This window comes from Leptonychotes weddellii, chromosome 5 (assembly GCF_054177405.1).
Source record: "Leptonychotes weddellii isolate Sample4059 chromosome 5, ASM5417740v2, whole genome shotgun sequence".
In the NCBI taxonomy this organism is placed as follows: Eukaryota; Metazoa; Chordata; class Mammalia; order Carnivora; family Phocidae; genus Leptonychotes; species Leptonychotes weddellii.
Genome location: NC_138373.1, coordinates 32084583 through 32111764, shown reverse-complemented (window position 1 = coordinate 32111764; position 27182 = coordinate 32084583). Strand labels below are relative to the sequence as shown.

At 52.9% G+C, this 27182-nt stretch overlaps 1 protein-coding gene across 2 annotated transcripts in view; it reads right to left on the bottom strand.

Annotated features, from left to right (window-relative positions):
• The window catches only part of PPL (periplakin), a 57348-nt gene that overhangs the window by 15819 nt on the left and 14347 nt on the right, over window positions 1-27182 (bottom strand). For both annotated transcript variants that reach the window (XM_081820090.1, XM_081820091.1), the window contains exons 2-6: window positions 7088-7187; window positions 2417-2571; window positions 1577-1697; window positions 862-987; window positions 727-768 (exon numbers count right to left, since the gene is read on the bottom strand). In XM_081820090.1, the coding sequence (XP_081676216.1) occupies window positions 727-768; window positions 862-987; window positions 1577-1697; window positions 2417-2571; window positions 7088-7187 (544 nt within the window). The remainder of the gene's footprint in view (window positions 1-726; window positions 769-861; window positions 988-1576; window positions 1698-2416; window positions 2572-7087; window positions 7188-27182) is intronic.

Genomic DNA, 27182 nt, shown 5'->3' with positions numbered 1-27182 from the left:
GTGAGCAGCTAGAGTTCCACTTTTGCCTTTATCACGATCCCCGTACAGAGGTTAGGAGCACAGTAGCAAAGTGCTACCGCGTTATGGGTGAGAGGTGCTGGGTGCGGGGCAGGGAGGAGCAGAGGGAGCAGGGACGCTCGCCTTTGCAAACACGAACAGGAGTGTGCCAGGACTGTGCTGGGCACTTCTCCCGCGTCAGCGGTCCTAGGAGACAAGGCCTCGAAGGCACTCCACTGTACAGGTCGGGAAACTGAGGGTCTGAGAGGCTATGGAGCTCGCTCAGGGTGTCCCCGCCAATGAGGGATGGAGACATCTGGCTCCAGAGACTGTGCTTCTCTCACCTGAGAGGTCTGAACCGGCCGCAGCAAGGAAGCATTTAGGCATTCACAGTGCTTTTAAAAAGAACATATTTCTTAAAGGTTTTGAAAAGGGAAATAGAAAACTTTTGCTTATAAAGCGCATGGCATTGTATCTGGCACACAGAAGGTGCTTAGTAAAGAAAAAGCCAACTGCAGGACGGGCTGTATCCAGGGGACCTGTTAGGGTTTTCCACAAGCAGAGAGCAAACTGGGACGCCTCTCAGGTGGGGGCTCAGGGTACGATCTTCCCACTCAACCCCTTTCATTCTGTTTGAAACGCTCACTGCACACGTTTCCTGTGCCCACACTCCTGGCTTCCCACCCCCTCCCAGCCCATTCCCGGGGTGGGGGTGGGGGGGCTTCTCACCAGCAGTTTCTGGTACTTGGCCTGGAGTTCGCTGTCCGGCTCCTGCGGACAGAGCCGGGGACACGGGTCAGGGCGGGGCTGCAGGTGTGAGCCCCTCCTCCCCCGGGGCCAGGCCTGCTCCACCACCACGCGCACCTTGCCCCCATCCTTAGCCAGGTGGGGCCCGATGGCCTTGACCTCATTGTGGAAGATATTGTGCTGCTCGACCTGGTGGTCCACCAGCGGCAGGTCCGTCCCGAAGCTCTGGCCTCTCAGTTTGTCCTGGGAGGGTGGGCAGAGAGATGACCCACAGAGTGTGGGCTAGGGCCTGGGACTCACAGCCCACCCACACATAAGAACCAAGGAGGGAGCCAAGGGGAGCCAGAAGAGACGTGGGGAGTGACGGTCACCTTTACCACCATCGTACCTACACGTGTCAGCTCACTCAATTTCACTGTAACCTCAGAGTACCCCACGGTTGTCATTTCCATTTCACAGATGGGGAAACAGAGGCCTGGTCAGGGGAGTGGTTGCCCAGGTCACAGCACTAAGAGAGGACTGCTGGCTCCAGCAGCTGCCCTTCCCCGTGGTGGAGACAGGCCAGTGAGGGCAGAGGAAGGGCATCGGGCCACTCCTCCGAGCCTGCCCGGGACCCCAACAACCAGGGTTGGAGAGCAATCCCAGGAGGGTCCCAGTCTCCACCACGTCTGCTGGGTGACACTGGGCTAGGTGCTACACCTCTCTGAGCCTTGCTGTCCTCACTGACGCAGCCATTGGGAAACGTCAGGAACATGACCCTCTGCGAGGCAGGACCGTGGTACCCATGAAATGGCGGGGTCCTCCCTGCACACAGCTGAAGCCAGGGCCATACCAGCTTTTCATCCACCAGCGCTGCCCAGTTGACCTGCGGGTCTACCTCCTTCACCACCAAGTTGTAGATCTGCTTGTGTTTCCCACGGAGGCTGGTCACGCGCTCCTTCAGCTGACGGATGCTGAGTGGGGAGAGTGGCCATCCTGGTTAGGGGGGCCAGTTGGCAGGCCCACTGCCCACGCCCGTTCCCCCAGGAGGGGCCTCCCACCCCAGACACTGGCCTGGGGCTTTCTGCTCAGGAGCCTGGAAGGACAGGGAGACCGGGGCTTTGGGTTCCAGACAATCACTACCATCCTCCCTTACCCTTCCTTCCTCTATCGATGTTTTCCCAGGAGAAGGTTCTGGAAGAAACAGGCAGGTCCACTGCTCTCTGGAGCCTGCCACTGAGCAGGAACCACAGGGGTGGTGTGGGCCATGACAGGAACAGGGCAAGGACTCATGGGGCACCCTGAGACCCTTGCCCCTGCCAGGGTGGGGGGTGCAGAACCAGGCGGGAGGCATTTTGGGTGCCAGTTTATCCACATCTGAGCTGAGGGGAGAGCCATGAGCATAGGAAGCTGGCTGGGCATCAGGGAGTGGGAGGCCATGCTCAAAAGCTTGGAGGTCAGACAGCACGATGGTCAGGGACCTGTGGTCACACTATGACCAGAACAGGGGACATTAGTGCTGAGCCTCAGTTTCCCTGACTACAAAATGGGTCGTCATGAGAATAACATAAAGCGTTTGGCATGTGTCTAGCATCTAGTTAGCCTTCAATAAACTCTGAGTTGGGCTCCAGAATGCTGAGCAGTCTACAGCCCTCCTGCCCCATCCCAGGAACCTGGAGCAGAGGGGACCTACTCCTCGGCAATCATGTCTCCTTGGGGATGCTTCATGTGCTTGGCAATGGCCGCATCTGCCTCTAGCACATACAGCAGCTTCTCTGAGTCTGACACCTTCTGCAGGGTCACGTCCCGGTGCTCGGGCTGTCGGCCCTCCTGCAGCCGGGCCAGGTCCTGTGAGAGTCAAGACAGAAAGGGGGATCGAGGATGGGGACTCCACGGGCACTGTGGGGGTGGGAGGGGTGGGAAGAGAGGGCCAGCAAGGGGCTCCCAGTCCCACCTAGCCTCTCCTCCGCCTCTCAACAAACAGCCCAGGTACCTATGTGTGGGGGCTCTGGGACACACCTTCAAATGAAGAGGCATGGCCCTGCCCAGCCCAGTCAGATAAATAGATAAACCTCACAAAGGTGATTACAAGTTCATACAAGTCGGTGTTTACCAAGGAAACACACCAGAGGTGGAACAACAGGGACCTGCTTCAGATCTGGTGGTCAGTGAGCCCCTGTGGAGGCGGTGACACCAGCTAAGAACTAAGGATGAAAGAAAAGAGTGTTCTAAGCAGAAGGAAAGCCTGTGCAAAGGCCCTGAGGCAGGAAGGCTGGCTGGGGGAGGAAGTGCAAGAGGTGCAAGGCAAAGGGGCCCCATCTGTCCTTAAAGGCAAATGCCTCAGGGCTCTACGGGACAAGGGCACGGCCTCGAGGGCAGTCAGCACTTGTGACAGGGCCGGGGGTGGCGGGGGGGAGCGGACGGTGGCCCATCTGGGGTGGCACCTGCAGAAATGGTTGAGAGTCAACAGAGTGGGTGGATATTTGGGAGGCACGGTCAGTGTTGCTGATGAGCCCAGGGTCTCTGCTTGTTTAGGGAAGAACAATGAACTATGAACTGGCAGCCAGGACAGCAGGTATCTACACACAGTCTGTTCGCTCACTCAGACAACATTCCTGAGGCCCAGCCGCACACCGTGCGGGGCCCTGGAGACCCCAGGCCAGTGGGGGAGGCGAGGACAGGCCGGGGACTGGGCTGAAGACAGACCATGGAGGTAATACGGGGGGCCAGGAGGAGCCAGCGCCCACCCCCACTGGGTCTCAGCGTCCCCATCACTGCCATGAGAACAAGGAAGAGGCACCCAAGCGACCCCAGTGCAGGGTTCCACCATGTCCTAATCCAGAGAGACAGGAAGCAGATGCGTGGCTGCCAGCGAGTCGGGTGGAATTAGGAACAGTACATGAGCACAGGGGTTCTTACTAGGGGATGAAAATGTTCAGAAACCCATTTATGGAAACAGCTGTGCCACTCGGTGAAGTTACTAAAACTCACTGCATTGTCCACTTGAGGTGGGAGCTTCTTGTGATATGTACAATACACCTCAATACACCTGTTACAAGAGCGAAAAGAAGTTAACGAGGTGATGTGCTTCCTGGTCCAGAGGAGAGAGCAGACTTCCCCTCGGAAGAAGAAAAGGCGTTCAGCCCACCCGTCCCTGGCCAACTCCAGGGAGGCTGAGGGGCAAGTGGGGCCCGGCGCCCTGAGGGGCTTGGAGGTGAAGCCCGGGGGGGCTGTGCCATCTCTCCACCCCTGTGTGGATCTGGCCAATGGGGGGAAAAATACGACAAAACATCATGGTTCTTGGCTTGGGTGGAACATTATCCGCTCCATTGTTTCCAGCTGATCTGCAGCTCTCTTGGGCAGGTACAGTGTCAAAGACTAATTTTGCAAAAGGGGGAAGTAAATTAATCATTACCTCATTCATGCAAGTGCTGTGTGGGAATGCAAGCCCTCTTGAAACATGCTAGCTGAGATGAGAAAAAGAACATCTAGCTGAGAGATGCCGCGTTCAAGGGTTCACAGTCAGGCAAAACAGATAGATGGAGAGAGAGGTTAGCGTAGTGGTTACTCTGGGGGGTATGGATTGGCAAGGTCACGAGCCAGCTTTCTGGGAAATGTTCTCTATCTTGACCTGAGCAGTGGTTACGTGGGCGCCTATGGATGAAAAGGCCCTTAAAATGTGGACACTTTCTATATACCTTACAGAATTTATACCTCCAGTAAAAGGATTTTACAAGTAAAAACAAATCATAGGGACTGATGTAGCTAATAAACTACACGCATGCTGACAGGCGGATGAGTGATAAAGCAAATCCAGCAGCTGTTACTGGTGGAATCTGGGGGATAGGGACATGGATGTTCTCTGTGAAACTCTTTTTTTTTTTTTTTTTAAGATTTTTATTTATTCGAGACACAGAGATACAGAGAGAGAAAGAGCTCGAGCAGGGGTAGAGGCAGAGGGAGAAGCAGGCTCCCCGCTGAGCCAGGAGCCCGATGAGGGGCTCGATTCCAGGATTCTGGGATCATGACCTGAGCCAAAGGCAGACGCCCGACCATCTGAGCCACCCAGATGCCCCATCTCTGTGGAATTCTTTCAACTTTTCTGCACGTTTAAAAATTTGGATAGACAGAGAAGGTCATATATTGTACGATTTGGTTTATATGAAACATGCAGAAGTAAATCCATAGGCACAGAAAGCAGATTAGGGTTTCCGGGGGCTGCAGGGAGGGACTGCTGTTGGGCATGAGGTTCCCTTTGGGGGAATGGAAATGTCTTGGCACTAGAAGGAGGTGGTGGGTGACCAACACTGTGAACAGCGTACAGGCCACTGACTTGCACGCTTTAGGTGGTTAATCTTATGTTATGCGAACCTCGCTTCAATTTAAGAAAACAGGAACATTCAAGAGAACTTTTGGGTAATAAAATGAACAGTGACATCTTCCGAGAAATGAAAGAGATGGAAGGAAAAAAAAGAAAGCAGAAGATTAGTCCATATGGTCGTCAAAGCACGGTTTCTATTTTCAGGTTTGTTCATCTGAAGTTAAAAAACAGTTCAAAATGATCCCCCAAGTACATGCTTGTTACTGTGAGCCATTACTCTAAGCAAATAAAAATGAGAGCTCAAGACCCTATTATCTCTCTTTTCTCACACACACACACACACGCACACACATGCACGCACACAGGAAAGGGTCAAACAGATACACCAAAAGGTTAACAGTCGATCCATCTCTCTGGTGGTGGAATTATACAGGATTTCAATTTGCTTCATTATACGTTGTTTATCAGTCCTGAAAGATTTGTAACAAACCCATATTACTTTCATTAGGACAAAAACGGACACACCCAAAAAGCTGTTTTCATTTAGGAAAGAAAATAGCACGGCGCCCTGTGACAAGGGGACTGAAAACTCCGCGGAGGAGCTGGGACAAGGCGGCGGCCCGAGGGACAAGCTGCGGGGCTGGCGAGGCACTGAGGCAGGTAGAGGCTGGTAGAAGGGCAGGAGGGGGCAGGAAAGGAGCCGGGGGAGGGCCCCTGGCAGGAACAGAGAGAGCGCCACTCGCCTTCCCTGCTCTTTCCCACACCTCCGTTCCTCACTGCCTCCTGTGCCATCCCCAGCGCATCCCGTCCCTCAGCTGTCTGGGCTGCCTGTGGCCTGGCCCCCCGGGCCGGTGGACACCAGCGTGGGCAGGGGGAGGGGCAGCCACGGCTGGGCCAGGGAGGACAGGCTCATGACCTGTCCACCTTCTGTCCCCCACTCCTCTGGACCCGCCTCTTGGTCACCTCCTGGGTAGGAATGCATATGAAATACAGACCGTCAGTTAAGTTCAAATTTCAGACAAACAATGGATCACTTTGTGGTATAAGTATATCTCAAACAGTACATGGGATATACTTCTATGGAAAAAGAATTGTGCTCTGAAAGTCAAATTTAACTGCATATCCTGTATTTTTATTTGCTAAATCTGGCAACCCCGCCTCTGGGATGCTTCTGGGGCTACTCTGTCACGGATGAGTCACCTTGCACTCTCTGAACCTCAGTCTCTCCAGCTACAAAATGGGTATAAGCTCAACTGCACTGGGCTGGTGCCTCCAGCAGGGGGATGATCATCCTGGCAGCTCACAGGTATCCCGCATGGTATAGATTCCTCAGGAGAACCTGCTGCTCAGAGAGGTTGTTAGCTCATGTCACAGAAGAGCAAAGGGCGACACAGAGAGGCAACATGATTTGCCTAGCTACTTTCTCTCTCTTCTCTGTCAAAGGAGGATCGTATGCATCTGAGCAATGGCAGGGGAAGTACAAGAAGAAAGAGGATATCGATGGTAATACCAAGCCCTACAATACACCTGCATAATCTCACTGAATCTTTACAGCAGCCCAGGGGATGTGGATGATCGCTTTTACCCTGTCAGAGGGAATCACTTGCACAGAGAGGTAAGGTGACTTGCCTAAAGTCACACAGTAAATGGCAAAGCTGGGATACAAGACCTGGTTCCTGAGACCACGGTTTTCCTCCAGACAGGGTCCATAAGCTGCAGGAACTTAGCCCCCAGGGTGGGGGGCTGACATTAACAGCAATAATGAGGTTTCTCCATCTCAGCACTACTGACATTTGGGGCTGGATCATTTGGTGTGGGGGGGTGGGCATCCTATGCCCTGTAGGGTGTTTATCAGCATCCCTGGCCTCTACCCACTAGATGCCTATCCACCCCACTACCCCAGTTGTGACGGCTAAAAATGTCTCTAGATGTGGCCACATGTTCCCCGGGGGTGGGCAGAACCCACCCCCCTCCCCAGCAAGAACCCTTGGTCGGGCAAGACCCTGGTCCGCAATGGGGCTGGCCGCACGGGGGGGCACTCACGCTCTGCATCTTGGCCTCCGTGTCCACGATGTTCTTCTCCACCTGGTCGGCATTTTTCTGCAGCTGCTCGATCAGCTCCGACAAGTCCTTGTTAGAGATGCTGCAGACAGAAGATAGGAGGTGGGCTGGGCCTGCAGGGTGTGCCATGTCCCCACCAGCCTCAGAGGGAGCCTGGCGGCCCACCCTGTCTCCTGCCCCTGCCCTGGGGCGACATCACCAAAGCCACAGAAACAAGGCAGCTTGGAGCGAGAGTTTCTAGTTTTCCATTTTGGCAGAACACCTTTACTATGTTCTTTTTTTTTTTTCTTCCGTTTTTATGGAGATATAATTCACATACTATAAAATTCACCCTTTTAAAGCCTATAACTCAGTGGGTTTTAGTGTATTCACAAGGTTATACTGATGGGTATCTGGCCCTGCCTCTGTTGTTGCTTTCTTTCAATAAAAGAAGACACAAAGACCAGAGAGGGAACGCAACTTGGCCAATGTCACCCAGCCAGCCAGTAATGGTCAAGATTAGCACCTAAGGGGCGCCTGGGTGGCTCAGATGGTTAAGTGTCTGCCTTCGGCTAAGGTCACGATCTTGGGGTCCTGGGATCGAGCGCCGCATCAAGCTCCCTGCTTAGCGGGGAGTCTGCTTCTTCCTCTACCACTCCCTCTATGCTCTCCTTCTGTGCTTGCTCTCTCTCTCACTATCTTTCAGGTAAATAAATAAAATCTTAAAAAAAATTAGCACCTAATTCTCCAACCTCCATTGAAAACCCTTTTGTACTGACTCCACAGTAGAGCCCAAGCAGCCAAGCACCCAGAGGGTTATTCCACCTGCACTCATTAAGCACCTACTATTTGCCAGGTCCAGCAGTGCACACAGAAAAAGCCTCACCCTCTGACTCGTCACCCCCTAGATGGGGAGGAAATCAGCATTTACAGAAATAGTCACACGATTGAGACAGGCATGGAGGCTAGGGTTGCCCAGAGGAGCCTCCTGGCTGGCTGGGTGGGAATGGGATTGGTCACTGAACGCTTCCTGGAGGAGGTGGTGGTGGCTAGGTTCTGGAGGATAAGGAAGAGTTTGGGGTTCACGGGCAGAAGGCTTCAAGGGAAGAGGCCACAAAAAAGGTGGGTTCTGGGCATGTCCGTTGGAGGGGGGGCCAGGGCAGGGCTCTGGATCCTCAGGCTGAGGGGGCCACCACCTCTTCACACTGGAATTCCTCAGATCAAGGCCTGGGACCACCTCTTGGGGCATGAAACATTCAGATTCCCAGGCATTAACCCAGACCCTCTGGATCTGAATCTCCAAAGCTAGGCCCAGGAAGCTGTATTATTATTATTGCTCTTGTTATTACAGGTTCTCCAGGGGACCCTGATCCCCTGTGGAGTTTGAGGTCCAACACTGCAGGTACTGCTGGTATGGGGAGGGGCGGGTGTCGGCGGGGGGGGGGGGCAGAATCGGGCACAGTGAACAGAACCTGTGAGTCTGTCCATCCATGTCTCAAACCGCGCCCGAGAGCCTGCTCTGTGCCAGGCCTGGATGCACAGGAGCTAAGGAGGGGAGAGAAACAAGACCCAGGCTGCACCCTCTGCCAAGTCAATCAAGGAGGCAGCCTTTCCCAAAGTGGGTCCCAGGAACCCCAGTCCTGTAAGTCATTCCCAGAATGAAGGCTTGTGAGTCCAGGCAGCTAGGAAAACCTGGACCCTTGAGAACTCTATGAGCCAGTAAAGGCTCTGAGCAGTCCTGCAGTGTAGAAAGCTGGTATTCAGTTGGAGGGGCAAGGAAGGCTCAGAAGAAGGGACTGTGGCTGGGCTGTCAGGGCATGGACTGAGCCCACAGCCCCCACCCTGGCTGGTCAGACCACATGGGGAACAGGCCCCTCCCCTCCACCAAACCACTGACTCTCAGCCTGGCCTGCTGCACTCAGATGTAGCGAGTCTTAAACCAAATATTTAACCCATGGCTGCTCATGTGTCAACAGGAGCCTGCAGTGTGGATCAAGTGGGGGGCTTTGGCTCGGCCCAGCCCCACCTCAGGACATGGGACCAGCTCCCAAGCCAGCCCCTTCACTGGGTGGGCAGTATGAGGAAAGCACCTTCTGGCCCCCCACCTTGGCTGGCGGATTATTCCAGCCAAAGCCCAGCACCAGAAAGGGGACAAAGGATGTGGGTGGAACAGCCAGTCTCAGGAACCTGGTGCTCCTGGCAGAGGATGAAGGAGGGTTCCGTGGGAACTTCTGGCCAGACAGGCATGGGTTCCAAGTGCAGTGGGGCCATTTGCTGCGTGGACCATCTCAGGCAAGCACCATACCTCAGTTTCTCCATTGGTCTACAAGGGATGCCCACCAAGGCATCATGGTAATTTGACGCTTCCTGCACATGCTTCACCAGACATCAGACATGTTCATAGGCACTGCCTCAACAACATCCTCACCCTAAGCCCTGGGGGAGGGCTGTGTACTCCTTTACAGAGAGTTTATAGGAAACCAAGGCTCAGAGACGTCAAGATGCTTGTCCAGCGTCAGACACCTTGTGAATGGGGCACCTGGACTCTGCTCAGGCAGTCTTGCTCCAGAGGCCACTTTGTCAAATACTGCACTCACAGCTACTCATAGGGGTGTTGGGAAAATCACAAGCACATGTATAGCAACCACCACCATCACCAGAATAGTATGAGCTTGTATTTACTTTCCACATGCCAGTCTCTCTGCTCATTTCTTATTCTTCATTACAATCCTGTGAGGTAGGTGTTGGCCCAGTGGGTCATCATATTATTGTCCCCACTTTACAGATGTGGAAATGGAGGACCAGAGAGTTTTAGTAACTTTCGCAAAGTTACACAGTAATTAAATGTTAGAGCCAGAATTCCAACCCAGGCAGGCCCCCAAGTTCATGCCATTAGCAACCCCATGTGACAATCCTGCACGGCTCCCAACACATCCTAGGCATGGACTGCCAAGTGCCCTAGACCACAATGAGATACCACTTCTCACCCACCAGGATGGCGATAATCAAAAAGACAGACCATAATGATTTGGTAACAAGGATAGGAGAAATCAGAACCCTCACTCACAGTAGGTGGGAACTGTAAAATGGTGCAGCAGCTTTGGAAAGCAGTCTGGAAGGTCCCCAAAAAGTTAAGCATAAAGTTGCCACATGACCCAGTAATTCCACTTCTAAGTATCTACCCAAGAAAAATGAAAACATAGGCCCACACAAAAACTTGAACGAAACACAAGTGTTCCTAACAGCACTACTTACAATAGCCAAAAAGTGGAAACAACGCAAGTGTTCATCATCCAATGAATGGATAAACAAAATGTGGAATATCCATTAAATGGAATATCACTCAGCAAAGAAAGGAATGAAGCACCAACACCTGCCATCGCGTGGGTGAACCGCAAAACCATTACGCCAAGTGAAAGCAGCCAGACACAACAGGTCACATATAGTAGGATTCCATTTACATGAAATATCTAGAATAGACCAATCCATAGAAGCAGAAAGCAGATTAGTTGTTGCCGGGGCTGGGGTGGGGCTGGCAAGTGAGCACTGAAGGGTATGGGGTGTCTTTTGTGGGGTGATGAAAATATTCTAAAATTGGTTGTGGTGATAGTTGGGTAATTCTGTAAATATACTAAAAACTAATTGTATATATTTTTTAAAAGATTATTTATTTATTTATTTATTTATTTATTTGAGAGAGAGAGAATGAGAGAAAGCACATGAGAGGGGGGAGGGTCAGAGGGAGGAGCAGACTCCCCGCTGAGCAGGGAGTCCGATGCGGGACTCGATCCGGGGACTCCAGGATCATGACCTGAGCCGAAGGCAGTCGCTTAACCAACTGAGCCACCCAGGCGCCCTAATTGTATACTTTAAATGAGGGAATGGTATGCTATGTGAATTATATCTCAATAAAGCTGATACCAGAAAAGCTGGTAAGTGCCATTTCTAAGTGATAGGGGCTTGTTTCTTCTTCCCCCACCCCCTTGAGCCTTCTTCCTGCCTTCTATCCTGTTTTCCTGAGGCTACGCCCAGCTGCCTAGAAGATGCTAGTTAACACAGAGTTGACCCTGTGCCCACCAGTGCTAAGCAAGTCACATAGAGATGAGCTCCTTTAACCCTACCGCTGCTGAAGTTGCACTGTTCTCCAATTTTACAGATGGGGAAACTGAAGCACTGACTCAATAACTTGGTCCCAGTCCCACTGCCAGGAAACAAGGAGAACTGGGGTTCTAATCCAGGCCTCTGGGGCACAGTCCTAGTACTTCTGCCTTTTGGGTTTGAGGTCCTGAATGAGAGTCCCCACAGGGTCCTGCATTCTGGCCAGGAGTGCAGGAATGCAGGAACGTGGGCAGGTCAGCAACCTGCAGGGATGGGGCACAGATCCCAAAAGGCCTGGGAACTGGCCTGGCCAGTCCAGCTTTTCATCTCACTAATAAGACCCACGGGGGCATCCAGACAGGGCATCAGCTCGACTGATGGAGACCAAGATACAGCCCTTCCCCACCACCCCCATCCAGTCTTGTCCCACGCACGGAGATGACAATCACCAGCAGAGCCAGGAAAGCCGAGGTGCCCCCACCCCAGAGAGGGGAGGCAGGTCTGAGTGACATGCTGGGAGAGGGACACACCCGGCCTCCCTCTACTTACTCAGAAGTTTAACACGGACACAGGTTCTAAGGGCAAGTGGCCTTTGATACTAGAAGGTGGCTTGGAAGTCATCCAGCCCCCCCTGCTCATTACACAGATGTACAAACTGAGGCCCTCAGAAGAAAAGGCACCTACCCAAGGTCATGCAGGAGGCAGCTGGTGCCTGGAGTCAGACAGGATTCAAATCCTGACTGCACCAGCCATTGGTGTAAGATGGAGGAGCTACTTTATGCTTCTGAACCTCTGTTTTACCATCTGTAAAATGGGAATAGTCCATCCCACCTAGTTAAGTGAGGTGGGTGGGGGAAAGGTCAGGGACACTTCTGGAAACAACTGAATGAGTTTCAAAGACCACTTCGGGGTTCAAGGACTGAGCTGGAGGTTCAGGGCAGCCTCTGGAGTCCCAAAAGCAGATTAGAGATCATTTAGGTTCACAAGTGGAATCTCCCTGGTTTTACCAGTGCCTAACCAGTGCGGGGCACGTAGGAGACATTCAACAAATACCGTTCAGTGAAGGACCTCGAATTACCCGGCACATTGTAGGGGCTTCATAAATGGTGAGGATGACCGCTCATCCACACAACATGTATTCATTGCACTTTTACACCCCACAGAGGGTGCCCTTCACAATGCACCTAAGCCCTTATGTGGCCCCCTGAGCTGTGCATGGGGTTCTGCCTGTGGGCTCCTGCTTGCCAGTCATGCCTGGTCCTGTAAAATAGGTTTCTTCTGAAAATCAGTAAATTCACAGTGGCGAGGACAGAAGGTTCACATCCCCAGGGGGAAGGCATATCAATACAGTGGAACCACCTGACACCGGGGACCAAGGAGGACACAAGATTGCCTCCAAGGAACCCTTCTCAGTATATGACCTCCATCTCATGGCTAGGGGCCAGCAGACAAGCCCAAACTGAGGGACGGTTTACAGAACACCTGACCAGCCCTCTTCAAAAGTGTCAAGGCCATGAAAGACAAGACTGAGAAACCATCAGCCTGGAGGAGCCTAAGAAGATGGGACCACTGAATGCAAAGTGGGGTCCTGGAACAGCAAAAAGACATTAGGGAGAAACTGGGGAATTAGAAACAAGTTTATAGTTTAGTTTTTAAAGTTTCCTTCCAGATTTCTGGGTTTTCCAGAAAACCCCTACAGGACATCTTGGTAATGGGAATGGCATCTAGGACACCCACCTTAGGACAGGCAGGGAGGAGGTGGGGTGCCATGACCCAAGACCCCACCTGATAGAAGCTGGTGGGACTCGGGACTCAGTTGTCCCCACGACAGCCGCCTCAGCCCAGCCTGGCCCAGCCCAAGTGCTGCTGTGTGGGTTGCACAAGCCAGGTTGGGGGGGTCCCCAGCAGATTTGGGCCCGTTTCTCCAGAGAATCAGACCTCATTTTCTTCTCCTGGGTGGACGAGGCCAGGGTCTGGCACGGGCCCAGGAGGGCCAGGGTCATATCCAAGGTATGCCGAGGATACCTTGTGGGCTTGAGGACACACTGAGGGACAAACAAGGGCCTTTTGGGTTTGAGCCTGCAGGCGTCAGCCTGGAACAAGTGCCTCTTTGTGTCCCAGGATGTACTCAGAGCACTGGAACCACAGGGGGAGAGCCTGAGAGCTTTAAATGGCACCAGGTACTCCCATTCTGTCACCAGGAGTTAGAAACTCAATAACCACAGTCCAACCTGCTCTGCAGGTGGCCACTCAAGCCCAGGAGGTCAGCAGCAATGTGGGGATCTGGTCAACGAGCCAGCAGGGGTGCCGTCCAGAGAAGTGGGGACAGAGATGGCACCCAGGTCAGTTACACACCATGGATGGAGTATATGAGCAGGAAAAGAGAACACAGGCATCTCAGGGGACCCTCCGCCTCCCCCAATCCTGCTGTCCACCTCTTCTTGCTTTAATTTTGTGCAGGAGCTCCTTTCCCTTTTCCCCAGCTGGAAGGGCAGTATGGCCTGATGGTTAAGCACCCAGACAGAAGGCAGCAGGCCTGCATTTGAATCCTGACTCAGTCCTTACTAAGCTGTGTATTACTTAGCCTCTCTGAGCCTCAGTTTCCTCATCTGTCAGTGGGGGTCATCGCAATATGCATGCCACAGGCCTCGGCCAGGGGTTAAATGAGAGAGTGCTGCTGTATGGGGGAGCCCAGGCTCTCTGCCTCCACGTGGGGTCCACTGTCCAGGGATCTGGGCTCCTTATAAGGAGATGATAAAAGCCAGCAGCCGAGGCCTGATGGCAGAACCCACTGGCACCAGGGAGCTAAAAAAAAAAAAAAAAAACCAGACCCCAGGCCAGCACACCATTCATACTGATCCTCACGCAATCCAAGACATGCTCTGGCTCTGCCTTGCAGATGTCGCCTCGCCCAGGCATGGGAAATTCGCAGGTAACGTCAATATTTAGAAACGTCTCCACCAATCCCTGCAGGGGGAGGCTGGTGTACAGACATGGGTAGTGAGGCTGCTGGGAGGATTCGGATCCCAGGCCTGGTCCGACTGAACTGTCTTGGGTTTGGGCTTAGAATCAGGTTTGGGATTTTGAAGGGTATGGTGTGTTTCCACCGCAGGGTCTCTGCTGTTCTGAGAACTCTCCCCCATCTGTAGGAGGGAAACCGCAGAATGGGAGGGCAGGGAGGGCCTGTCTACCTGGTTGTTCAAGCAGAACCCCAGAACCGTCCCAGATCCCTGCCTTTCCCTTCCCTGGTTCCACGTTGGAACAGATCTCCTGTGCCTCCATCCTCCCTTTGTTCTATGGTCTCAACCTGATCAAGGCTGCTACCTCTCACCTGGACCAATGCAACAGCCACCCCCAACTGTCTCCCCGTGCCCATAACTCTAGCTGCCTCCAACCAGCCTCAGCACATTTCAACAATGCAACCTCATCTTACCACTGTCCAGCCTCCAACTTGCCAGGGCTCCCAAATGCTCTGAGAATAGAGCTCACACTCCTGTCCAAGGTCCATAGGACCCCCTGTGCCCAGCCTTTTCTGCCTCAGGGCCTTTGTACCAGCTGGGACTTTGGGGGGGGTTCTGTTTGTAGATCGCCTCCAGGACCACCCTGGCTAAGACTTGGTTTACTCACTGCATGCCCAACTGACCCACTCAGATTCTCTATCTCCTTCCCAAGCTCAGAAGCAGGAAGGACCTGCTTCCCAGCCTCCTACCTCCAGGAGGGACCCAGGCCCTCCAAGGACACCATGAAGGGCCAACCCTCCAGCTAGCAGCTACCCTTGTTGCCTTCAGCTCTCCGTGCCCAAGTCATGCTGAACAAGTTGGCCCATTTTCCTCTCTATCTTGCCTGCAGGGAGGGGGTCATCCTGGCACGTGGAAAGAACGTAGGGTCTGGTGTTGCTCTGACCTGGGCGGGCTCCTTAGCCTCTCTCTGCCTATTTTCTCGTCTATGAAATGGTGGTAAGAATCTGTCCCACCCCAGAGGGTTGAAACAATTCAAGGAGATAATCCTTGTAAAGCACTTTGGATGTGGCAGTCACATGGCCAAGGCTCAGGACTGCGCCCCACACAATGCTCCTCCCAGCAACAGTGCAATGAGCTGGGCGGGTGTCTGGCATAACCAAACGTGCTATTTCTCCTACCTACCTGAATTTCCTCATCCATAAATAGGGTTATGGTGTCTATGTGGGGAGCGGCAAACAGAAAGACACACTTCACAGGTGGGGAACATCCCCAAGTGGGAGTTCATACTATAACGCTTTGAGTTCAAGGCTACAGCTATCCTATAGGAATAGGCTGCAAGCCCTGTCTGTGGTTTAAATTTTTCCAGCAGCCACATGAAAAAAGTCAAAAGAAACAGGTGAACTTAATTTTTATATGATATGTTATTTAACTTAATGTATCTAAGAAATTATTTTGACAGGTAGTCGACAGAACAGCATTATTAATGAGATATTTTACATGCCATTTTCATATTGTGTCTTCTAAAGCCTGGCATGTAGTTTTAACTCGCAGCACAGCTCAGCTTATTCTAAGCACACCCCACATGGCTAGTGGTTCCCAAGTAGGACGATGCAGTTTTAGGGGATTCTGTGGCTTCCGGCCACTTTGCTCTAAGCCCATCGGTTCTGCCATAATAAAGCTGATGGATGCTCAGAGCATCAAGTGGTCCTGCTCAGAGCCTGGTACCTAGGAACACTCAACAAATGATCATCCCTTTTGCTCTCTGGCACTCTCCCACCAAACCTACACAGGCTGCCCAGACACCTGCCCCAAGGCCAGGTCCGGTCTACAGATTCTTGGCTGCCTGACTTCAAAACATTCCAGGGCTCTCAGCTGCACCCAGCCAAGCATGGTACCTGGGTGTAGAGGGCCAGGGCACGTAAACCACAGCCCAATGCCCGCTCCCCAGGCCCCCAGAGCTGCAACATCCCTGCCCATGGCATATGGCTCGCTCCCCGCCATCCCCTCCTTCAGGCTGGGAGAACAGCCTCTTTCCTGCCCTGGCCTCTTTCAGGACCTGCCACTCTGGGGAAGAGATCACCCCCCCCAGAGGGGTGCTGCAGCCCTGCCATAAACCCCTGTCCCCAGCTGTCCCTGCCTGCCTAGAACCACTCTGTCCCCAACCAGTCACAACTCAACTTTCTCTGTGTGTAGAGAAAGGAAGTGGTGGGCAGAAGGCCCGTCTAGTGGGAACTGCCCTTCCTCCTTGGCCAGGACCACCTAGCCTTCCAGGCCTGAGTCAGACCCCATGTTCCCCTTGATCACGTCTACCCATCCCTCCCTTTAGGGGTTAATTCTGTTTCAGTGGGTATGCACAGGGAGCAGGGGAAGGGTGGGCAGGAGCCGTCAGCTTTGGAATGTCCGGAATGGAATGCGTAAGAGTGCACACCTCTCCCCAGAACCAGCCTCACCCTTCCCAGAGCCCAGAGCAGGGGCCTGGCTGCCTGCTGGCCAGGGTCATCATCTTCTGGGTCCTGCCTGCCAGCTAGGGCAGGAGCAGCTCTCCAGGGACATCCAGACCTGCTGGGAGGCTTAACCTCTGGTGCTGGGTGTCCCTCGGCCCCCATTTTCTTTTGTCCCTCCCTCCCAGACATCTATCCTGTCCTGACACAAAGGCACACACAGTAGGCACTCAGGAAATGATTGCTAAACACTGAGAGCACCTGCCAGGTACCTATCACCGCCCCCCCAGGTCCTTCACAACAAGATCCATTAAAATCTTACAGTCCTGGGAGAAAGGCACCATTACAGTCATTGGACACTTCTCTTTTTTAAAAGATTTTATTTTTAAGCAATCTCTACACCCAATGTGGGGCTCAAACTCACAACCCTGAGATCAAGAGTCTCACACTACACCAACTGAGCCAACCAGATGCCCCCATCGGGCACTTTTCTTAATCCTGCCCTTATTAGACTATAAATTTTTGGACAATAAGGATGTACTCATTTTTTTTTTTAAGATTTATTTATTTATTCTAGAGAGAAAGAGCCCAAGCGGGAGAGGGAGAGAGAATCTGAAGCAGACTCTGCGCTCAGCACAGAGCCTGACACGGGGCTTGATCTCACTGATCTCATGACCACAAGATCATGACCTGAGCTAAAACCAAGAGTCGGATGCTCAACAAACTGAGCCACCCAGGCGCCCCGGGACACACTCATCTTTCAGGGGGCCCTTTGTTGCCCTTAATTCCAGGCCTTGCGTAGCTTTGGGGCTCAATAAATAGGTATTGAACTGAGCAGACTTTTGGAGTAATGGCCACAATTCCTATCCCCCCATTTTCCAGATGAAAACAACTGTGGCTTAGAGGGTATGAGAAACCCACCCGAGGTCACATAGCTGAGAAGTGGTGGTGCCAGGATTGGAACAGGCTCCAGAGCCACCTTCTCAGAACAAGAGTGACATCAATACCAATCCACGGGGGCACTTGGGTGGCTCAGCTGTTAAGCATCTGCCTTTGGCTCAGGTCATGATCCCAGGGTCCTGGGATCGAGTCCCACATTGGGCTCCCTGCTCGGCAGGAAGCCTGCTTCTCCCTGTCCCACTCGCCCTGCTTGTGTTTCCTCTCTCACTGTCTCTCTCTCTGTCAAATAAATAAATAAAATCTTTAAAAAAAAGAATACCAATCCACGAAATGACAGAGAGACATTGGGGAGACAGGACGAAGCAGCAAGGCATTCATCACTCAGGGGAGGCCTAGTGATTTACATCTTAAGGGCACCTGCCTCGTTACAATTAATCCTAGTAGTTGAGTCATAGTGGTGGCAACTGACTCAGACATTCTCCTAAGATGCCACCATGAGGGGATCCCAATCTGTCCCTCTGAGAAGGCCTTTTGGGAGAAGAAATCAGCACAGAGGGAACACCTCCCCGGGTTGTACCCTGGCCCAGGGCCTGACACATGTTTCCACTTTGATCCTCATAACAACCCCTCCAGGTTGGTACTATTATTGCTCGCAGTGAACAGACTGAGCTTAGGGAGGAGGGGCAACTTGCCTGGGGCCACTGGACTAGTAAGCATCCAGACTGGTGACTGCTGTCACCCCAGCCAGTTTTCTACATAGTCAGTCACTGCCGAATAAACTCACCCCACCCCCAGCTCCTTGTCATCTCTCCACCCCTCTTACTGGCCTGGGGACAGGCCCTTCTCCGTTACCAACCCCCGAGACAGGAGTTGTTAACATGCTATCAAACGTCTGCTCATATCAACACTTATTTATTTTAAAGATTTTATTTATTTATTTGACACAGAGACAGCGAGAGAGGGAACATAAGCAGGGGGAGTGGAGAGGGAGAAGCAGGCTTCCCGCTGAGCAGAGAGCCCGATGAGGGGCTTGATCCCAGGACCCTGGGATCATGACCTGAGCCGAAGGCAGACGCTTAACGACTGAGCCACCCAGGCATCCCTCAACACTTATTTATTAAACTCCAAACCTATGCAAGGCCTGGAATTAAGGGCACCCAAAGATAGGTAAGTCCAAAGATTTATTTTTTAATTTATTTAATTCATTTATTTGACGGAGAGAAAAAACGTGTGAGCACAAGCAGGCGGAGCAGGAGGCAGAGGGAAAGGGAGAAGCAGACTCCCCACTGAGCAGGGAGCCTGACACAGGACTCAATCCCAGGACCCTGGGATCATGACCTGAGCCGAATGCAGACACCCAACCCAATGAGCCACCCAGGTGCCCCATCCAAAGGTTTATAACCTAATAAGCAGGATGAAGAAAAACACCCCAATGACTATAATTGCAAACATTCAGATTGCCTGGGTCAGGGTATTTTCATCCACTCTGTCCCATTCAGGCTTTATATCCTAACTTAATTGTGAAAATATAGTTTGACCCAATAAAACACAGGAAAAGAGCCAAAAGGAAACAAAAGAGAAAGCATGATAAATAGGAAATACAAACTATTTTTGTATAGGGGAAGGTCCAAACACATCAGTTATTATAATAAACGTGAATGAGTTAAACTCCCCTGTTAAAAGATAAAATTCTCAGGTGAGAATACAAATACAAAACAAAAGCCAGCTCTGTGCCATTTTATAAGACACATACCTGAAACGGAATGATACAGGAAAGTTGAGAATAAAGGAATACAGCACGACAGATTGGGCAGCTGCTATGGCAAAGGGAAAGCAAGGTGTGTGTACCTCAAGGATGGATGGATCGAAGTAATCAGTGTAAATGTGGGCTTTGCACCCCTGGCTACACATCCAAAGACTGAAGTGTGGGCCCCGCCCCAGAGATTGACTTAATCTGTCTGTGACAGGGCCTGGACATCGCTTTTAAACTCCCCAGATGAGGGGCGCCTGGGTGGCTCAGTCGTTAAGCGTCTGCCTTCGGCTCAGGTCATGATCCCGGGGTCCTGGGATCGAGCCCCCATCAGGCTCCCTGCTCAGCGGGAAGCCTGCTTCTCCCTCTCCCACTCCCACTCCCCCTGCTTGTGTTCCCTCTCTCGCTGTGTCTCTCTCTGTCAAATAAATAAATAAAATCTTTAAAAAAGAATGGATTCTAGGGGCGCCTGGGTGGCTCAGTCGTTAAGCGTCTGCCTTCGGCTCAGGTCATGATCCCGGAGTCCTGGGATCGAGCCCCGCATCGGGCTCCCTGCTCAGTGGGAAGCCTGCTTCTCTCTCTCCCACTCCCCTCCTTGTGTTCCCTCTCTCGCTGTATCTCTCTCTGTCAAATAAATAAAATCTTTAAAAATAAATAAATAAATTAATTAATTAAATTAAATAAACGCCCCAGATGAGTCTAATGTGCAGCCAGGGCTGGGAACCCGGAAATGAACCAGAGTAATGTGTCACAGGGTCGGGGGGGATCAGATTGAGGAAGAATCCCCAGATCTCTACAGGAAGGAAGTCTTGTAAGAAAGGAGTACACAGTACACAGGAAGCATCCAGTAAATACCAGATTGATTGGTCAATTGACTGATACTCTCCTTACTAGAAACTTCCATGGTAATTAGACAGTAAAATCCTCCACACCCAACTATTAATCCTGGGGAAGTACTCCTAAACAGAGAAGATTGCTGGTGTAGTAACTACAGATCCGTTTCCCGGCCTAATCTCTTTCCGCCCCACAAAGCCACCCTACCTCCAGGCCCGTGTCAGGCATTTGCTCTCGGGCTCTCGTTACCCACATGCAGAAGTTCAAGCTGCCTTGAGTAACACCAGGGCTAACCTTGAAGATTTTTGCAAGGTTTAAATGGGGCTTGAGGGCGCCTGGGTGGCTCAGATGGTGAAGCGTCTGCCTTCGGCTCAGGTCATGATCCCAGGGTCCTGGGATCAAGTCCCATATTGGGCTCCTGGCTCAGCAGGGGGTCTGCTTCTCCCTCTGACCCTCTCCCCTCTCATGCTGTTTCTCTCTCGCTCGCTCTCTAAAAAATAAATAAAATCTTTAAAAAAAAAAAATGGGGCTTAAGCCAATCTTGGTGCCCCCGGGTGTCAGGACATCATCCCAGGTCCAAGAGCAGGAGTGCCAGGCTCCATTTATTAAGCACCTACTGCATCCCTGCTGTTGTAAACCCACTGTCTCTAGTGTTCCCCACAAGCTTACACTACTCCAATTCACAGATTCAAGAGAGACCTCCCACCACTGTTTACTGACTGCTACGTGTGGTTGGCACCGTTCTTGGGGGTATGGGAGTGACTGCACAGCATGCAAAGTCCCTGCCTTCATCAAGCCCAGAGGGGTGGGAATGTGACCTGCAGCACAGCTGACAAGTGGCACAGCTGGGCCTGAAGGGGGAGGTCTGCAACTCCTAAACTCAGGCTCTTTCTATTCCACCCACCATGCCCTCTGTCCCTGCCCATGGGCCTCGGCTTCCCCCTCAGGAACAGTGGGGTTTGGTTGCCCATTTTACACTTGGAAAGAGTCAAGCTCCTTATCTGGGGCGGCAGGACTGAGCCCTCAGTTCCCGACACAAACTTAGAATCCTTCCTCAACTTTAAATTGGAACCACTATGTCCCCATGCCCAGGACGGAGAAGTGAAAACCAGAAAAGCTAGGAGTCTGAAATCCGAGCCCAGGCCACTGGGGCAGCAAGGAATTCTACACACAGCTATTTTCTTGCAGCCATGCAGCCTTTCGGGGTCAGCGGGCAGCAGATGGAGCTGCCAGCCAGGGAGCAGCTGGGTGTGCAGTTCCCCTACAAGACCTGACAAACCCTTTGCCCAGGAAAGGGTGGGCCAGGTGGCCAGCTGGGACACTCTGGTGGCCAGCTTGCCTGCTCCCGGCTCAGAATGCCTGTGTTAGAGTAACTCCGAGTCTCTGGGCAGGCTACTGAAACTCTGAGCCTCACCTGAAAGAGAGATTAGGGTAGTATCATCCAAGAAACACAACATAATCATAATTTAGGGCAGCCGCTCCAAGCCAGGACTCAACCTTGAGCCTCTTGGATGTTCATACCTTTCCCAATACCCCTGCCGCCTTCCTGAGACTTTCCATCTGTGACTCCCGATATGGAACCACCCTGCTTGCCTTCCAGGCTTGCTCCTCTGGCCTCAGGACCTGTCCCTCCCAGGCTCATCTCCTCTTCCTCCCCGAGACCCCTTCTCCCACTACTGACTGGACTCTGAGACACAGGACTCCAGGCTCCCTTCCAGGCTCCAGCCTACTCTGTTCTTCCTGCCAGTTCTCCTTGCCCATCCCCCTCCTCACATTAAAAGACCTGAAAACCCAGGATCTAGCTCAAACATGCAGAAAAGTACAGAATAGAATCCTATCACCAAGACTTAGTTGATGTTCCCACACTGCCGTATTTGCTTTGGATTTTGTTTACAAAGAAATATAATGTTATCATTCATTATCCCTTTGGCCCCCTCCTCTGGGGGAGGGTAATTTTGGAGCTGCTGGTTTCCTCCTAAGCCCCTTTCATGCTTTCCACTATGTACCTGTGTCTATCCAGAAACATCATATTCCTTTGCATGAATGTTTTTTAAAACGTATATAAATGTACTGTCTCTTTCATTAGCTTTGTTCACTGATGATTTTTCAGGCTTATGCACATGGATGCACACCTACCCCGCCTCATCCGCCCTCTGGGCTCTCCTGATCCACCCACCTCCTGCTGGTCCCCCAGAAGCCCTCGGGCTGGCTCAGGGACCCTCTGCCTCCACTGTCTCAGCACTTACCACCCTGCATTGTTGTCGCCTGTTTACTGAGCACACAGAAGGTGGCTGGATGAGGGCAGGGGTCAGCGGCACTCTCTGTTCAGGCCCTCATATTCTGTCCCAACCCCCACCCCCACCGTCCTGGGTGTGTGTGTGTGTGCACACGGGTTTAGGGAGCGAGAGAATCTTCGCAGTGCTTCACGGCTCACCTCATTCATTCATTCATTCATTCATTCATTCAGCATATGTGCTACACCAGCCAGTCTGGTGGCAGGGAGAAATCCATCCCCATCTGGCCAAAGGGCCAGAGTCAAATGGCTGCTGAAATAAGGACTGAGAAGATGGGCAAGACAAGAGGTTAGAGAGGGCTTAAGGAACAGAGACCAACCAAGAAAGAGGAAGAGAAATGAGCCAAAAGGGGTAGGAAGAGCATTCCAGGCAGGAGGAACAAGGTGGGCAAAGGCCACATGGTTGGATGCAGTGTGGAAAGGACAGGGTGAGGGACACACATTTGTGTGCGCAGGGCTGCCGCAACCAGGGAACCCAGGGGCAAGGGGCAAGCAGCAGGGGACAGGATCAGATATGCATCTTGCAAAGAGCTCCCTGGCAGCCATGGGGAGAAGGGACTAAGTTGTCAGGGTAGAAGCAGGAACTGTGAAGAGGCTACTGCAAGTATGCAGGCAAGAGGGCCTGGGCTGCTAGCTAGGCAAGGATAGGCAAGGCAAAACGGAAGACAATGCAGGGCTGGCCCCTGCAGACAGCAACCTCCTGCCTGGGGCACGAGGGGCCTCCCTCCCCAGGCTCAGGAGGCTGAAACACAGAAGGGCCACCAGGAGCAGAGAGAACAAAGACCAGAGGCCATTTCCCCCTTCCCCCTGCAGAGACAGGCTGGGGCAGGCAGGCCGGGAGAGTGGCAGGTAGAAGGGAGCTGGGAAGCCCAGGTCCTCCCCGCTTGACAAGGAGCCTTGGAAATGCTCTTAAAGGCAGCTTCTCCCCAGTGCCCAGGGCCCTTTGGGTGCCCCTCACCCTCCTTGGGGTATTGCCTAAATGGTATGAATTGAGCTAAGCCTCTCCCCCCCAAAACTTCCTATCCCCAGATGATTGCCCCTGACAATGCTCAAAATGCCAGCATTAGCAGCCATTCTAAAGGTTCAGTGCCGTTCTGTTCTGAACCTAATTTATCAGATCTCCTTCCCTCTGCCCAGAGGAGGACTGGGCAAGTGAGGGCAAAGCCAGAGAGAGGGGAAGCAGACAGGGTTGCTGGGGCGGAGTCAGGGAATACAAAAGCCAGTGACTCTACCATCTGGCCTGGGGCAATCCCTGGAGCCGGCTGCCACCAGACGGGAGGGGGGGTGGGGGGGGTGGGATGGGGGGACGGAACCTACTCTCCCTTTCCAGGGCCTCCTGGGCCACCAGCATCAGCCACCTGTGAGCTATGCGCCCAAGGTGACTGGCTTTACTCTTGGCCTCAGTGTTACCGTCTGAGAAATGAGACACCAACACCAGCCTGGCTGGCATGGTGTCAGAATGAGGCGCCCTAACACCCACCCATGGCCATGCTGGGCACACAGTAGGTGCTTGAGAAATGGCTGGATCACTCCAGTACAAGTCACCCATGTGGTTGGAGGGGGGCTTTGCTGACAGAATCCTCCCCAAATTGTTCAGGCTTTCCAGCTGTCACTGATCAATGTGTGCAGGTGTGTCTCCGTGGATCTACTTGAGGTGGGCGCCCCATGAATGTTGAGGTGAATGGATGAGAGTCAGCTGATCTCCTGCCCCACCTGGGAAGAGGAGACCAGCTGCCTGGTCAGCTCTGGGCTTAACACTATCCTTGCCCTTAATAGTGTGCGCTTACTGGTACTGGCTGCTGGAGTTAACCGAGCACTCACTGTGAGCCGGGTCTGGGGCTGCGCACCCAGCAACCTCACCAGCTGGGGGTTGCTATCATCACTCCCATTTCACAGATGAAGAATCTAAGACTCAGAGATGTTAAGAGACATGCCCAAGGTCACACAGTCAGGAGGGGCAAAGTGAGGGCTTGAACTCACACCGGCTGACATCAGACTCTGTGCTCTTAACCAGCAAGAGGCTCAGGGTACCCTAGCTGGCTTCCAGGAGGGCAGGCACCCCTTTCACCAGCCCTTAAAGCCTTGGGCCCCACCTCCCACACAGGGTCCTCCTCATTAAGACAGGGCGATTCTTGGCAGGATGCAACCCAGGTGAGGTTGAGAGGTGAGGCCAGGCTGCTGGGTGCTTACTGGGACCCAGGTCCGGGTGGAGGGGCAAAATTAGTCCCGTTTTACAGATGAGGAAGCTGAGGCTTTGTGAGGCCAAATTTCTTTGCCAAAATCAAAAGGAGGCAGAATTCAGTCTAACTCCACAGCTGGATTTTAATCATTCCACTCCTCCCCATGACAGGTCGGACACCTCCCCAGGAAGTCCTGCCTGATCTCCTAGGTCTCCACCCTAGCCCTGACAGCTCTTACTTCAGACCAGTCAGGGGCACCAGAGCCGATGGGCTAGAGACCTCGTCTATCCAGCTCTATGTCCCACCGCCAGGAAACAGTCCTGTAACCGCACTAGTAGTTAAGCATAACTCCATCAAGTACAAGGAGATTGTCAATGTCTCCTCCACTCCCCGGGAACGGCAGCCCTTGAGTTGTGCAGCCTGTCCGTCGGCATCCAGTTCAATCCCAGGCACGTGGTAGGTACCTTATCTGCATTTGTTCAATAGTTATAATCATCATAGAGACCGTAGATTGAGGCCTCCTAAAACTCTCAACTCTTTCCCTGTGTTATTTCATTTAATCTTCATGCCAACAATATCATCCAGCAGGAACTATGCTTATGCCCATTCTACAGTTGGAGGAAACACCGACTCAGAGGCCAAGCAGCTCGCCCTGGGTTGCATAACCAAGAAGGGGCAGCTGGTAGGGGCTGCACTATCAGCCACAGTTCAGGGTTCAGGACGGTGGGAGCAGGTCCCCTCCAGACCTTCCCTGCTGGGCTGGATGCCCATGTTCATCCTCAGTGACCTGCACCGTCAGGCCTGACCCTGTCATTAGCTCAGGTGTGAACATCAGCTCCCACACCTGTTATTAGGAACCAGGGTGACAGGAGCAGCGGGGTTCACCTGTCCCAGCCCTCCCCAGTTTCAGATGCTAAAAAGTGGACAAACAGGGAGGGGCAGTTTTCTCCACGAAAGCTCTTCTGTGGCTTCCTGGCTTCTGGGTCCTGGGTCCCCTCCGCTGAAGACGGTGCTGCTGACCCCATGTCTGGGTACTTCCTGTGTGCTAGGGGCATTCTGTCCATTGTCACATTTGCTCCCCCCAGGACCTCAGGCTGGAGACATGTATTCACACCATCCCTGCTTTGGGGATGAGGAAGCTGAGGCTCAGAGCGGTTCCCTGACCTGTCTATAGCAGCTGTGGCAAAGCCGGGTTCAGAAGCGAGGCATTCTGCTCTCGGGGTCGGAGCTTTCACTCACCTTGCCATGCTTTATCTCCCTGGCAACCCCACCCTCCCTCAGACAAAGGGGGCCCCCCAAAAACTCAGGATGAATGATTGAGGGTCAGTGCCCCCATGATCCGTGACCACATCTTAGAGCTACAAGGACAGTGCTAGGCACCAGGTGACACTCAGAAGATTCTTGTTTAGAGAATGGGGCAAGAGGCTGCCCCCCAGCCCACAAACCAGTCCATGAACTTGTCCCCACCGAGGGGAAGGGGCAGAGGGATGCACTGGTCTGGTGAGATCAGGGAGGGAAGCACCCGGTTCCTACTCAGAGCTGTCTGTGCCAGGCCATAGAGCCCAAAGGAAGAGTCTCTCATCCCATCCTGGGGGAGAGAATCAGGAAGGCTTCCTGGAGGAAGAAACCTCAAAGCTGAGATCTGAGATCAATGGCTGTCAGCAAACAGCAGATGGTGGCTGCCTTGGGCCAGAAGTATGCAGGGAAGGGAAAGGGGGCAGGAGAGGGGTAGGACCCTGAGTCCTTGTCACCCCAGGCCCTTGGAGTCTACGCAGCTATAAAGGATGGGAAGTCCTTCCTTCCTATCCTCTGTTGGGAAAGCTAAGATCCTCCCAGCATGTATGATTTCATCATAACCTTGTTAGGTCCAACCTTCTATTGGGGGACCAGACAGAGAGCTGGAGGAATTAGGGTCTGGAGGAATGGGGGAAGCAGAGGGCAGGGTGAGGCCTGGCCCATCTCCTGGTGTGTGGGTGTGTGCATGTGTGAAGAACTGGAGGGGCCCAAGTCCTGGTGGGGGGAGAACAGAACAGTCCTCTGTGGCTGGCACAGAGTATGCAATTGTGCAATGCTCCAGGGAACAGCTCAGGGACTGGACGGGACCCCAGCTAGGTTTGAGAGCCAGCTGGACTCAGCCACAGAGGAACAGCCTACAGGGCCCTGCCCAATCTCTGGGGTTGTGAAAGCCTGGGGAGGCTGCGGGGGATGGGGGGTACTATGGAGGGGAAAATAAATGCCTCTGAGCTTGAAACAGTCCAAAGGAGAGATGGGGGACCCTGAAATCACAGGGCGGTGCAGTTTCTGAAAAAGCTGGCACTCACAGTAATGGAGTGCCCAGGCATGCCTGCACCTGTCTGAGGGGGTCTGCCTGGGCTGGACCACGGGAGTACCGTGGGAGCCCTGGCCAGAGTCTTCTCACCTTCTTCTGGGCCTGGATGGGAGTGAGGATCATGGTGAGGTGGGGCATGTTAGGGTGGATACTGCCAGGCAGGTGGACACTGCAATTCGCCCTGTCTCCCGCCTGAATGAAGCTTGATAAAGTGCACCCTCCTAGTCAGGAGCCCCCACCTCATACTTGTAAGGGTCAAAGTCCCACCCCTTCCCTCAATCTCAGCATCTCCAAGAGGCTTCCCTAAACCGGT